Genomic DNA, 14059 nt, shown 5'->3' with positions numbered 1-14059 from the left:
TACTACGTATGTTTTTATTAAGCGACTTATGATTGCTCCAGTCCCCAGAGCTGAGGGCCAGGAAGCCTTCCTCTTGTGAGTCCAGACACGGGACATCAGCTGCAGCCACCACACGCTCCTGGTTGGCAAAATCTTCTTCCCACAGAGTGGCACAAGATCTCTAATGTCCATGCCCCAGATTCTCTGATGCCTCCAGCATTTACGGTCCTTGAAATGCAAGAGCTCTGCTGGACTCCAAGGCTGGACGGCACGAATGGTCTTCTCTCCAAATCCAGCTACACTTCCTTGGCTGACCCACAAAGCAGTTCTGCCTAGGCCCAGAGTCTCACAAACTGTCTTTCATATTTCTGTTAGCTCAGGCTAACATGTCTGGAATCTCTTAAGTCTCTGGACAGACATTCCTATATGTTTCTGCCCCTTCTCTAACCCTATATGTTGTTTTATTTGCCATTCTTCTCTACCTTGCCCTTCTCTGAGCACTGGGAGGCTGGCCCTGATCAGAGTGGGCTCCTGGTTGGATTTGACCACTGGGAGTTACCAGTAGGAGAGTCCATCCAGAGGGAGGAGTGAGGATGAGGCATTTATTTTCTACCCCTTCCTTACTTTGTCTTCACAATTCCAGTATGGCCTGCAGACCTTCTAGGCTACAGCTCCTGCTGAGTGGCCCCACTGTCCCTGGGTTCCATTAAGGTCCTTTCTTCCTTTTGTTCCTTCATGCCTGGATGTGGTGTTGCTAGTCTGCTTTCATCAGTATCCATTATTGGCTTCTTCATTTCTGCTCACATCTCTGGAAGGAGTACGTTTATTCACGCCTCTCCAGTTTGTCCATGTGAGGTGCATCCTGTTTCCTGCAACAAAGGTGGCTGGTATCTCATGAGAACTCAAATCCATCCCATAGGGCAGAGTGGAAATGGAAGCTCCCATTCTCTCCATTGTCTTGGGTTACCCCAACTCAAATGTCCTCTTGCCCTTCTCACGAAAGAAAAGATTTCATGAATATCAACAGAGTCAAACAAATAGTGAGGTGGGGAGCAGAGGCAGAGATGTTGACAGTAATATCATCGGGGTGCTAGATCAAAAGGTAAACATGGCCACGTATGCATCCATAAGGAGGACTCACCACCTTCCCCATTTCCCTGTGAGCAAGGCCAGAGGTTCAGCTTCAGCCAGGACAACGTCACACCAGAGCACTGAAGAATCCAGCAAGGGGTTCCGATGTAACTCCATCACCCTCTGTGAAAAATCCTTCCAACTCATTCTAGATTTGGGGGAGAATTAAAAAAAAATTCACTAATTATTACACGTGCGCATGTGTCTTGAAATTGGACTTCAAGTTTCTATTTCCACATGATTTTTCCATTGGGCCATTTAGGGTAGAAATATCAAGTAGATTACAGGAGAAAGCATGGCACCACCTTAAGAAGAAATGATGCAGGAGCTAAGTACATCATTATCACAAGGTCAATATACACCTGTAGTAGGGGGAGGATTTTTTTTTTTTTAACTTTGATGCATTTTCTTTAGAGCAGTAGTCTCCATTCAATTTAACAGTGATAGAAATCTTTGTGGAAAGGTACTTTGGCAGGTTTTAGATAGATTGATGTATAAGGTGTCCACACAGGAGTGCTAATTGAAATATTTTAGCTTTATATCTCTGCCTGACAATAGATAACAATTATTGCATGTGTACCATAAGCTGAAGACTGTTCTGAGCCTTAGGTATAATTTAAATCATTGAATCCTCACAAAAGTGATTAAATAGGTTCTATTATTATCTCCAGTAACAACACCAGACTACAGAGAGGTTAAGAAACCTGACCAAGGTCACAAAGACCCCCCACTACCCAATACTGCCTCATGGGAATTTCACACACACAAAAATGTATGAGGGGGCAGTTAGAAAAAGCCCTAAGGTAGGACGCATTATATATTCACAAATTACTGATCATGCAGAGCAAGCTTCATCCTGCTATTACTCAAGGACTTTTGTCCTATTGTTCCCTTGGGATTCACTAATTACATGGATCATAATAACCCTGATTTAACTGTCAATAATGGTTGGACTCATTAGTCTTCTCCTTCCACTTTGTCATCCTAAAATCCCTGAACTCATGATCTTCCCTCCCGTTCTGATAGCTCTTTTTACATCCCTCATTATTCGCTCATTGAAATTGGGAACTTTATAGAGTTTTCTGTGGTTTCTCCTCCTTGCTCATCCCTGCGAAGTGCTACTTCCCAGATCCTGTTGATACTAACCCCAAATGTCTCCTAAGTCTTTTTTGCCCCTTATCTGTAATCTCTGCCTTCACTTTGGCCCTTAGCCCAGCCCTCCTGGATTGCTGCAATGGACTTCGATCTTATTATCTCTGGTTTCACTTCCCCAACTACATTTATTCCAATTGTCACACCGATGTCACATTAGTTTCATTATTATTACTTAAGAATTGCAACCTTTTTATGTCATTCATCTGTTGTAAATCTTCCCATTTTATTTTTTATTTCTTTTTATTATTAAAAATTTTTAATGTTTATTTTCAAGAGACTGAGAGATAGAGAGACAGAGTGTGAGTGCAGAAGGGGTAGAGAGAGAGGGAGACACAGAATCCGAAGCAGGCTCTGGGCTCTGAGCTGTCAGCATGGAGCCTGATGTGGGGCTCGAACCCATAACCATGAGATCATGACCTGAGCCGAAGTCAGTCGCTTAACCGACTGAGCCACCCAGTCAGTTATTACAAATTTTTGTGTATTTTTGAGAGAAAGAGAGGGAGAGAGGAAGGGGGAGGGGATGAGCAGAGAGAAAGGGAGACACAGAATCCAAAGCAGGCTCCAGGCTCTGAGCTGTCAGCACAGAGCCCGACACGGCTCAAACTCACGAACTGTGAGATCATGACCTGAGCCGAAGTCAGGCGCTCAACTGACTGAACCACCCAGATGCCCCCAAACCTTCCCATTTTAAACTTTGAGAAGTTTTCCTATAAAGCCTACATGCATTAGCATGCTGTGGGATCTTCTGTACTATTCCAGAATCATCACGATCCCTTATAAGTAACATTGTCAGAGTGCATTTGTCCTTGAAGTCCATTCTGGAAAGACCCAAGGCAAAAGCTCACCAAGTTTATGTTTCAAAGCTTCAACATTTATGCTTCTTGCAGTTAATGGGAATGATGTTTCAAAACCTGATTTCACCTTTTGCCTTGCATGTCTTGATCATTGGTAAATGTGCTTATTTCAGAATAGACTGGAACTTCTTGATGTATCAATGATGTTTTCCCTTGAATAGCGAAAGTATGTGAAGAGTTTGCTTGAAATTAGTGCATGAACATTTGTGGCACCTGCTAAAATCTTTATGTAGGTGCTGGCACAATGATGTATTTTTGAGTAAGCAAAAAATTTTATTAACAAAAGATTTCCAGCCGATGTGGGCATACTTGGGATGCAGGAAATAACTAAAAGGTGAAGGGATACCATGGACCTTTGTAGACAGGATCCTCATTCCCGGAGTGAATCAAATAGATGAGCAGGATTACTTACAGAATGGTTTCTTAATAGGATGTTCCCCTATTAAGGATACATATGAAGTATATATAATATCCCTGCACATCACCATCTGGCATTTTGAAAGGACTGTCACATATTTCTAGTAACTACTATTTCACCAGATCAGGTTGTCAATAAATTGACCCTGAGTTGTTCTTTGGTCCAACTCACTATTTGGCGTTAGAAAGAGATCCCTAAAGAGGAAAGTCTGTGACACCTCCTCTGTGACACCTGTGTTGTTGTCTGTCAACAGGAGCCCACAGGAAAACTTAGGTTCCCCAGAGGTTTACTAGATGGCTTTCTGGGCTGAAACCACAAAAACTTGTGAGATGGACTCCAGAAATCAGGTAACTAACAGCTTAACATCAAGAAACAGCTAAGCATTTTGGAAAGACAAACAGTGAGTGTGGCAGGGCTGATGGGAGGTGTGTTCCCACAGGCTGCTCAGAACTGAGATGAACACTAGTAGGGAGTACTGGTAGTTATTTCTCCTGCAAACCACAGAAATAAAAAGTTCACAAGAAAGATGCCACCTCGGTAGAACAGAGCGACCCACGTGAAACTTGCTAAGAACAGGGAAGTTATGCTCACAACCTATACTCCAGCCATAGATAATACTAGAGAATTCTTCCCCAGTAAAAAGTGGACACAAAAAAATTCCCAGATCAAGCCAGCCACTCACCCTATTTTTCAAAATAGAGCCAATCTCACTCTGACGAATGGTGAAGAGAAAGAACTTCATTACCGGGGCAATGGGGAAAAAAAGCAAGACCACCGGAGAGAGGGTGGCTAAGGATGGCTCAGAAACATTATCTCTGAAAAGTATTCATTGTAGGAAACTAATAAAACTTGAGGGAAGTTAGCATTTTTTTTTTTCGATTTGAAAGTAGTCGTTTATTAACTGACTAGATTTCAAAAGTAATCATGGTAGATACCCTAGTTCATCCTTCCAATAAGCCTATTGATCTGGTCGTCCCAGGGTGTATGGGAGCTCTAAAATTATTTCCAAATAATAGAAGAAGGAGAAGGTAAAGAAAGAAGAGGAGAAGAAGAGCCAGGATAGGTGCCGATGTTGGAGACAGGCTGAGGCTGGGCTTCAGAGAGCCTTCCACTCCAACCTGAGGAGCACACATTTTATGCTGTAAAGCAGGCCCCGCGGTGGAAGGCGTCGAGCCCAGGAGAGCTGCGATCAAACCTGCAAGTGGCAAACGCACCCGCAGCGGAGGGCGCTGCCCGGAGGCTGAGCGGGCAGGCGCAGCAGCACCGGGCAGCGGGGTCTCACCTCGGGAAGCGCAGGAAACCGGCGGTTCCAGGGCGGGCGTGCTTCGCCGCCCTGGGCCTGCGCGCAAAGTCCAGGGAGCCTCGAGGCACCGCCCCCGCGGGGGAGGGCCAGGCTCGCGGCCCTGGAGGGGCGGTGCAGACGTTGGCCACGCCTCCTGCGGGGCGGTCCCGGGGACCGTGTCCGGCCTCTTCCGCAGGACCTGCGCGGGCTGAAAGCTCTTTGGAGCGGGGCACCTGTTCCGCGCCCAGGTACTCGAACCTGTTGGAGCTGTGCTCACAAAGGTCACAGGCCTCGTCCAGACGGCTGGTTGGGATCCCCAGGGACTGTTCCTTCCCCTTCGTATAAACGCGCGGTGTCGCTGAGAGGAGGTTCTGTTCTGTGTAAGGCTTGTTGGAGAATCCGGCACCGTTCGCTGGGATGTAGTTTCCATGTCCTGGGCCACGCCTTTGTTTTGTGCTGGGGTCTGCTGTCACCCACTGCGCGCCCGTGACACTACGGAATGGGGGGGGGGGTGGCGTTTGGGCCTCACTGGTTTCACCCTGCGGAAAGCTTATGTTGTGCTCAAGAACACTAGTAGTCTCGTCCTGAAAATTAAACCTCCCTGGAGTGGGATCCATGAGTCCGGTCAAAGGCAATTAACTCGTGTGCAAATGGAAACGGGGAGAGGACACTCCATAACACTATAGGGAAACAGAGTCCTTTTAAGAAACTGTACCTCCTCGCCTTGCCTCAGGGTTATTGGGAGAGTAAGACAGTATGGCTGATGCAGCCAGTTGGCGAGGAATCTTTTAGTGGCATTGGCTCCTCTCTCCCCAGAAAAGAGGAGTGGTATAATCCAATACTGCCTACGGTCCATTAAGATGCCTCTTTGAATGCATAGAGAATAACTTCATATAAATTTCCTCTTAAACATTTTCTATTTTTCTTCCCTTTTTTCATGTGACAGTGGATAAATGGCAAGCAAAAAGCGAGAAATCCAGTTACAGGTGAGTATGACATTACCAACGGTCTTTACTTGGTGCGCTGGCACTTGGGGACCTCTTTACAGTGCCTTCCTTTTTGCAGACGGTCGTTAATAGTCAAAGCCTGTGGGATGAGATGTTGCAGAACAAAGGCCTAACAGGTACTGGGGCTCCCCTGTTGTCCAGCCATTTGGAGTTCTGCCCAGGGCACCTGTCCCCACCCGCAACACAGAGTGTGCCTCCCCACTAACAGTGTAAAAACCTGCTCATCTGTGCCCTTGCCCCTGCCCCAGCATTGGGATAAGCGGCTATTCTAGATTCTTCGACTCTGTTTTTTTCATAAATGTTCTCGTCTTCCAGTGATAGATGTTTACCAAGCCTGGTGTGGACCTTGCAAAGCAATGCAACCTTTATTCAGAAAACTGAAAAACGAACTGAACGAAGATGAACTTCTGCATTTCGTTGTCGTAAGGATGTCATTTCCATTAAACTGTTATTTTCTTGATACTTTTCAAATATTTCAGTATCGTCCTTAAGGACTGTCTTAATTTAAACAACCTGTCAACTTTTCAAAATGGACAATATTTACTTGGCAGTTTTACTATATATTTAGTTCTACCGGATCTGAAATGATCTGAACAATCATGATTTTTATCCCATTCCTGTAGTATTGAAATTGTTCACCATGGGTGTGAACATTGGAAAAGTATAAAAACGTCTGTCTGTCTATTGACCTGTTTCTTTTCACCCAACTGTATGGTGAGTGTATGTTTTTTATAACAAAAGCGGCAAACGCTGTTTTGTTTTTTTTTTAATTTTTTTTTTTAACATTTATTTATTTTTGAGACAGAGAGAGACAGAGCATGAACGGGGGAGGGCCAGAGAGAGAGGGAGACACAGAATCGGAAGCAGGCTCCAGGCTCTGAGCTGTCAGCACAGAGGCTGACGTGGGGCTCGAACTCACAAACCGTGAGATCATGACCTGAACTGAAGTCGGGTGCTTAATTTACTGAGCCACCCAGGCACCCCGAGGAACTGAGTTTTTAATTTTAATTAACATAAATTAAAAAACTGGTAATTCAGAAATTATCAAACATTTTAAGTTGTTTGGAACAACTTGGGTATGTGAATCTACTTTTTTTACTATACTTTTTTTTTTGTTTTTTTGTTTTTTTTTAGAGGGAGAGAATGCGCATGTGTGCACATACTCAAGTGAGGGGAAGGGCAGAGAGAGAAGGAGAGGGAGAATCTCAAGCAGGCTCCATGTTCAGTGAAAAGCCCAGTGCAAGGCTCTATCTCATGACTGTGAGATCATGACCTGAGCCAAAATCAAGAGTCTGATGCTTAACCGACTGAGCCACCCAGGCACCCCAGGATAATTGATTTTTTTAATGTTTATTTTTGAGAGAGACATAGTGAAAGTGGGGGGAGCAGGAGAGAGAGAAGGGGAGACACAGATTCTGAAGCAGGCTCCACGCTCTGAGCTGTCAGCAGAAGGGCTTGAACTTACAAACCAAGAGACTATGACCTGAGCCAAAGTTGGATGCTCAACCGACTGAACCAGCCAGGCGCCCCAAGAAACATTGATTTTTAATTTAATTTAATAAAATGTATAGTCAACGGGTGCCACCTAGGTGCCCCAGTTGGTTAAGCATCTGACTCTTTTTTTTTTTTTTTCTTAAAGTTTATTTATTATTGAGAGACAGAGAGACACAGAGCGTGAGCAGGGGAGGGGTAGAGAGAGGGGGAGACACAGAATCTGAAGTAGGCTCCAGGCTCTGAGCTGTCAGCACAGAGCCCGACGTGGGGCTTGGACTCACAAACTGTGAGATCATGACCTGAGCTGAAGTCGGTCACCCAACCAACTGAGCCACACAGGCACCCCTATATATAATTTTTAAATCTTTTTGTCCAAAGGTTGACTTTGTCTTATGAAATAAGAGTGTTACAGTTTTTGAAAGGGCGGTGATTCATAATAGCCTGCTTCACTCTGAGCCCCCTGAGTGGATCTGGAATATGATTTGAGATTTGATCCTTGGCGGGGAGGAGAAATGGAGTTGACAGGACAGAGAATGGGGTCTAATGGGAATTGCCACATACAATAGACAAGGGGTTGGTATAAGAAGTTAAAGGACAATATCAGAAGGCTCTAACAGCTGGCAAATGGGTCATGGAGAATCAAGGGTTGGAAAATTCTTGAGTCATGGCAGTTGGCAGTAGAGAAGTTTGTCTGGAAGTGGTAGGAGTGCAAGTTCACTGGCTAGGAATCACGGGAAAATTTCAGTGTCTAAAAGGAAATTGGGGTCAGTGGGGAGACACCAACAACAAGGCAGGCCCCCTGCACACCTGTCAGGCTACCTGCAAGGGAACTTCGGCATAGGAAGGCAAGGCAAGAAGTCCTTAGACACGGAGAAGGTATAACTTGATGCTGTGTTCCCAGGTGGTTTAGAGGCGTTAAATTTCTCTTTGTTTGTAGAGTCTGTGTAGAAACCAACTTGGGCAATATGTGTGAACCCGGCATGGCTGTGGAGGCAGAGGGGTGGGGGTGGAAGGAGAATTAGATCACATAGTTTGTTGGGCTCCCATTTCAGCTCAGCTCAGAGCTGTGTGAGGATACAGGTCCTAACAGTGCTTCCTCCCAACCCCAGCGACTTTGACTGTGACCTCCCATTGTACCCCAGCCAGCCAGAATTCCTCAGCCTCCTCCACAAGGAATCTGTTCTATTACTGTAGCCATCCCACTGGGAAGGGCTAGTAAGTTCTTTCCAAAATATGTTCAGATTACCACTCATAACACTAGCATCTGTTGAATTTAACAACAAAAAATCTTGTGCGTCATCGCCGAATGGTTTTTCTTGTTATATTTGAGCGCACTCAACAATAGGACATTCATATAAATTAATGTTGTTTTCTTGCTATGACCTCCCTGAAAGGATGACAAAAATTAATATAGTCTTGAAACCGCCATTGGGAGTGACCTATGAGGTTGATTACCTGTTGAAGTCACCCTAAGCTAAATGGTCAGTACAGTTTTTTGTTTTTGTTGTTGTTTTTTGTTTTTTTGGTTTTTTTGTTATGTGTCCTTTTAAAAGACTTGAAGACTTGTACTAACATTGTACCTATCTATATATGTAAAAATTCAGTAACACTCTTTATTTTAGTTTTTAATAATATTATTAAATCCTTTAATTGTTAATACTTTACTACAATATGAACATTGTAATAATGATACCTAGACTACATTTATTTATTTGTTTATTTATTGATTTAAGTAGGCTCCGTACCCAGGGTGAGGCTTGAACTCCCAACCCTGATATCAAGAGTCAGATGTTCTACCAAATGAGCCCCCCCCCCAGGTGTCTTAAGCTACTTTTAAATATAATCTTTAACTTCTGTCCTTTAATATTATAGATTAGTACCTTTTACCTCCTTCCTTTTCTTTCTTCTAAACTGTGGAAGCTTTAAAAAAAGAAAAAGAAACATAGACTCCAGCATGCTTTAAAAAAAAAAAAAATATTACAACACAGTGCCTCTGGCTGACAGGGCTGAGACCCTCTCTTGGTTTCTTGCCAGTGGTTGAGGAACTTGCAGAAACCCCAGTTTGAAAACAATTGCCTTAGGTTGCAAAAACCATCTCTTAGAGAAGACCCTACCAAATGATCTGACAGCTGGCCAAGGGATGCTGTGTTAATATGGAGTAAAACAATAATATTTAATATACAGTTATTGATCACTTCACAACAGCTTGAAATTTGTTGTTTTCCCTCAAGTTTTTATTTAAATTCAAGTTAGCTAACATACAGTGTAATATCAGTTTCAGGTGGAGGGTTTAGTGATTTGTCACTTACATACAACACAACAAGTGCCCTCCTTCATGCCCATCACCCATTTAGCCCATTCCGCTCCTTCCAACAACCCTCTGTTTATTCTCTATAGTTAAGAGTCTGTTTTCTGGTTTGCCTCTCCCTGTCTCTTTTTCCCCCTATGTTCATCTGTTTTGTTTCTTAAATTCTACGTATGAGTGAAATCGTATGGTATTTGTCTTTCTCTGACTTATTTCGCTTAGCATAATATTCTCTGGCTCCACCCACATTGTTGCAAATGACGGGATTTCATTCTTTTTTATGGCTGAGAATATTCATCAGTCAATGGTTGATGGACACATTTGGGCTCTTTCCAGAATTTAGCTATTGTTGGTAATGCTGCTATAAACATCAGGGTGCACATATCCCTCTGGATCAGTATTTTTGTATCCTTTGGATAAAGACCTACTAGTGCAATTACTGCATCATAGGGTAGTTCTATTTTTAGCTTTTTGAGGAAATTCCATACTGTTTTCCATAGTGGCTGCACCAGTTCACATTCCTACCAACAGTGTTGAGAGGGTTCCCCTTTCTCCACATCCTGTGTTGTTAATTTTAGCCATTCTGACAGGTGTGAGGTGTATCTCATGGGTTTTGTTTTTTGTTTTTTGTTTTTGTATTTCCCTGATGCTGGGTGATGTTGAGCGTCTTTTCATTTGTGTTTTAGCCATCTGTATGTCTTCTTTGAAAAAATCTCTGTTCATGTCTTCTGCCAATTTCTTAGCTGGATTATTTGTCTTTTGGGGGGTTGAGTTTGATAAGTTCTTTATAGATTTTGGGTACTAACCCTTTATCAGGTATGTCATTTGCAAATATCTTCTCCCATTCCATGGGTTGCCTTTTAGTTTTGTTGATTGTTTCCTTCACTCTGCAGAAGTTTTTTTGTTTTGTTTGTTTGGTTTGTTTTTAATCTCCATGAAGTCCCAATAGTTCATTTTTGGTTTTGTTTCCCTTGCTCCCAGAAACGTATCTAGTAAGAAGTTGCTATAGCTGATGTCAAAGAGGTTGCTGCCTGTGTTCCTCTCTAGGATTTTGATGGTTTCCTGTCTCACATTTAGGTCTTTTATCCATTTTGAATTTGTTTTTGTGTATAGTATAAGAAAGTGGTCCATTTTCATTCTTCTACATGTTGCTGTTTAGTTTTCCCAACATCATTTGTTGAAGAGACGTTTTTTCCCCCATTGGATATTTTTTCCTGCTTTGTCAAAGATGAATTGACCACATAGTTGTAGGTCCATTTCTGGGTTTTCTGTTCTGTTCCACTAATCTATGTGTCTGTTTTTGTGCCAGGACCATACCGTCTTGATGACTACAGCTTTGTAATATAGCTTGAAATCCAGAATTGTGATGTCTCCAGTTTCTTCTTTTTCAGGATTGCTTTGGCTATTTGGGGTCTTTTGTGGTTCCATACAAATTTTAGGATTATGTGTGCTAGCTCTGTGAAAAATGCTGTTGGTATTTTGATAGTGATTGCATTAAATGTGTCGATTGCTTTGGATAGTATATTTGTTCTTCCAGTGATGAGCATGGTATGTCTTTCCATTTCTTTGGAACCTCTTCAGTTTCTTTCATAAGTGTTCAATAGTTTTCACAGTATAGCTGTTTCACCTCTTTGGGTAAGTTTATTCCTAGATATCTTATGGTTTTTGGCACAATTGTAGATGGGATGGATTCCTTGATTTCTCTTTCTGCTCCTTCATTATTGGTGGATAGAAATGCAATTGATTTTGTTTCCTGCAACTTGACTGAATCTGTATATCAGTTCTAGCAGGCTTTGGTGGAGTCTTTCAGGTTTTCTACATAGAGTGTCATGTCATCTGTGAAGAGCAAAAGTTTGGCTCCTTCTTGCTGCTTTGGATGTCTTTTATATCTTTTTGTTGTCTGATTACTGAGGTTAGGACATCTAGTGTCATGTTAAATAAGAGTGGTGAGAGTGGACATCCCCGTAGGCTCCGTGACCGATGCAGAAGGAGGGTGATGTGCAAAGAGGAAGATGAAACCTCGTAGATCTGATCGAAAGAAGTGAGACAGGCCCATATGGCGGCGGTGCATTGCTGAAAGGGACCTTGGAGCCCCCAAGGGAGGCAGGAAAGTTCCGGGTAGAGCAGGAGAGGATTTACAGCAGGAGGGAGCAAGACAGGATTCTTAGAGGAGGGACACTTGACCTGGGTTGGAAAAGGAAGGGCCAGAGCTGGTGAGGAGGGAGGAAGCGTGGGTGTGGTTTGACAAATGGAAGTAGGTGAGTTGAGCCACAGGCTGGGTACCACAGAGGTGAGCAGTGAGAAGTAAGGTCGAGGCTACCTGACCCACGGCCTGAGTCACCAGTGTGTACGGTTTGATCCTGAGAACACATGTGACATCCTCAGAAAATGCTGTAGGAAACATCACAATAAAAACTTTATGTGATCTGCATTGTTTTCAACCTTGTGTATCTCATGACCTGGATATAGCTTCTTTTATTATTATATAACATGTATTTTTTTTCAGGCAGAAGCTGACAACATTGTAACTTTGCAGTCATTTAGAGATAAATGTGAACCTGTTTTTCTCTTTAGTGTCGTAAGTATCTTCATCATCTAAAATATATCATCAGATTCCAATTTACAGTTAAATATTGTAAAATTACCGTGGTACTATTATTTTCTGATTATAATAATTGCCGATTTTTTTTTTTGCCTTGTCTTTCCTTGTCTATTAATATATTTGGTAACGTGACCTCTAGAAGCCTGTAATGGGTTGAGGAGGTTAGACTACCACACACTGAGTTTATCAGGAAAGAGAAAAATAAGTATTTACCTTTCCTGAGGAAATAATCAGAAATTGGTATGCTGAATGATTATTTACAGGAGTGAAAAATGAGAAATTTCCTAGATATGTAGTAGGAGAGAATTGGTTGTAAGTATTCGTGTATAGAAATACAAGGAAATACCTATATGATCACTATTTTATAATATATGTTGCTTTGATCTCTGTATGTAGAAATGTGTAGAAGGAAGAAGACAGGAAGAGTATTCACCAAATTGTTAATAGTGGTTTTCTATGTATGGGGGAAGGATGCAATATTTGAGTTTTCTTCTTTATACTTTTTAATATTTTCCAAATATTCTGTGATGAAATACAACTTTGATAATCAGGAAGACATGGTAAGGGCTGTTTTCTAGAAGGAGAGTATATACAGTTAAAAGCCAAGTTATGTGGCCTGGAGTGTAGCTACTACAGAACCCGAGAAGTGGGGATAGTAAGGAAAGGCTTCCCAGGGAGGGCTTGGACTGTTCCTCTGCTATTGGATACTTCGATTATTATTATTTTTTTGTATTAGAAATAGCTATTTAAAGACATTTCTTGGGTACGGGCGCCTGGGTGGCTCAGTTGGTTAAGGGCCCAACTCTTGATTTTGGCTCAGGCCATGATCTCATGGTTCATGAGATGGAGCCCCGTGTTAAGCTCTTCACTGACAGCGTGGAGCCTGCTTGCGATTCTCTCTCTTCCTCTCTCTCTGCTTCTCCCCTGCTCACTCTCTCAAAAGAAATAAACATAAAAAAAAATCATTTCTTGGATATAACTTTTTGCTTCTGTTAAATAAGTCCCTTGCAACTATTTCAAGGAATTGAATTCCTAGGTTCATTGAATATTAGACGTTGCCTTCAGATCTTGCTCTCAGTTGGACATGTAGGATTTGATGATTTAGATGAGGCGTCAGCTGGCTTTTTCTGTAAAGGGTCAGGTAGTAAGTCTTTTTAGCTTTGTCAAAATGCAGTCTCTGTGCTGGGTCACTGTTCGTTGACCCTGGGCCTAGATAAAGTTTCGGAAGCAGAGTGGGTAACACCCAGAGATGGGATTGGTGGGCTAGTATTAGGAACAGTGAGGAGACTCGTAGCAGTAGCAGTTAGGAACATGGAACCGAGGAAGACTGGCCAGGGGTACGGCCACATAGAGGCTGGAGCTCTGGGACCGCCATCATCACCCTGCAGGGTTAGTCAGGCCTGTTCAGTAGACCCACCCTCCTTGACTGGACCATCCAGCCCAGTTATCTGGGCTATCTTATCTGCAATCAGTGCCAGGAGTAGGAGTCCTCCCTTCTTCCCAATCGTGCAGTGTTCATCCTTCTAATGCTCAGAATTTTCTTTTCCTGACTCAGTTCTCCCGTTCTCCCCCCATGCTCACAAAAACCCTTTCATTGTGTGATGTCTGGAATTGAGAGAAGAAATTAGCACACTTCCTAAACTCTTTAGTCACGGCTCTGGGCCTCAAGACATTTCCTTGACTTACCTTAAATCTGGCTCGTAACTTAGGACACGTTTCTCTGCAGCCCAGAGTGGTGACTGGTGTCTCAGATTATGTGTCTTGAGGCCAGAAGTAGAATTGGTATTCCCTTTACTTCTTCTTACTTTGATAACTTGCTTTTCCTTGCCAGT

The 14059-nt window shown here is 42.9% G+C and overlaps 2 protein-coding genes across 6 annotated transcripts in view; one reads left to right on the top strand and one right to left on the bottom strand.

Annotated features, from left to right (window-relative positions):
* LOC125930406 (uncharacterized) lies at positions 1-5436 on the bottom strand. Its single transcript, XM_049642266.1, has 3 exons — positions 4820-5436; positions 1121-1258; positions 1-848 (listed from the first exon to the last, which is right to left on the bottom strand). The coding sequence occupies exons 1-3, from the start codon at positions 5434-5436 to the stop codon at positions 803-805; spliced, it is 801 nt and encodes a 266-aa protein (XP_049498223.1). The 3' UTR covers positions 1-802.
* The window catches only part of NME8 (NME/NM23 family member 8), a 54299-nt gene continuing 45218 nt past the window's right edge, over positions 4979-14059 (top strand). For 4 of the 5 annotated variants that reach the window (XM_049641324.1, XM_049641320.1, XM_049641323.1 and 1 more), the window contains exons 1-5: positions 4979-5067; positions 5766-5805; positions 5885-5942; positions 6142-6248; positions 12132-12203. In XM_049641324.1, coding sequence (XP_049497281.1) covers positions 5773-5805; positions 5885-5942; positions 6142-6248; positions 12132-12203 — 270 coding nt within the window. In that variant the 5' untranslated portion in view covers positions 4979-5067; positions 5766-5772. Of the gene's footprint in view, positions 5068-5092; positions 5200-5765; positions 5806-5884; positions 5943-6141; positions 6249-12131; positions 12204-14059 lie in introns of those variants that run through there. The other variant, XM_049641321.1, reaches the window with a different exon arrangement.

This window comes from Panthera uncia, chromosome A2 (assembly GCF_023721935.1).
Source record: "Panthera uncia isolate 11264 chromosome A2, Puncia_PCG_1.0, whole genome shotgun sequence".
Taxonomy (NCBI): domain Eukaryota; kingdom Metazoa; phylum Chordata; class Mammalia; order Carnivora; family Felidae; genus Panthera; species Panthera uncia.
The sequence above is the reverse complement of the archived record's forward strand: the minus strand, read 5'-3'. Positions and strand labels throughout refer to the sequence as shown.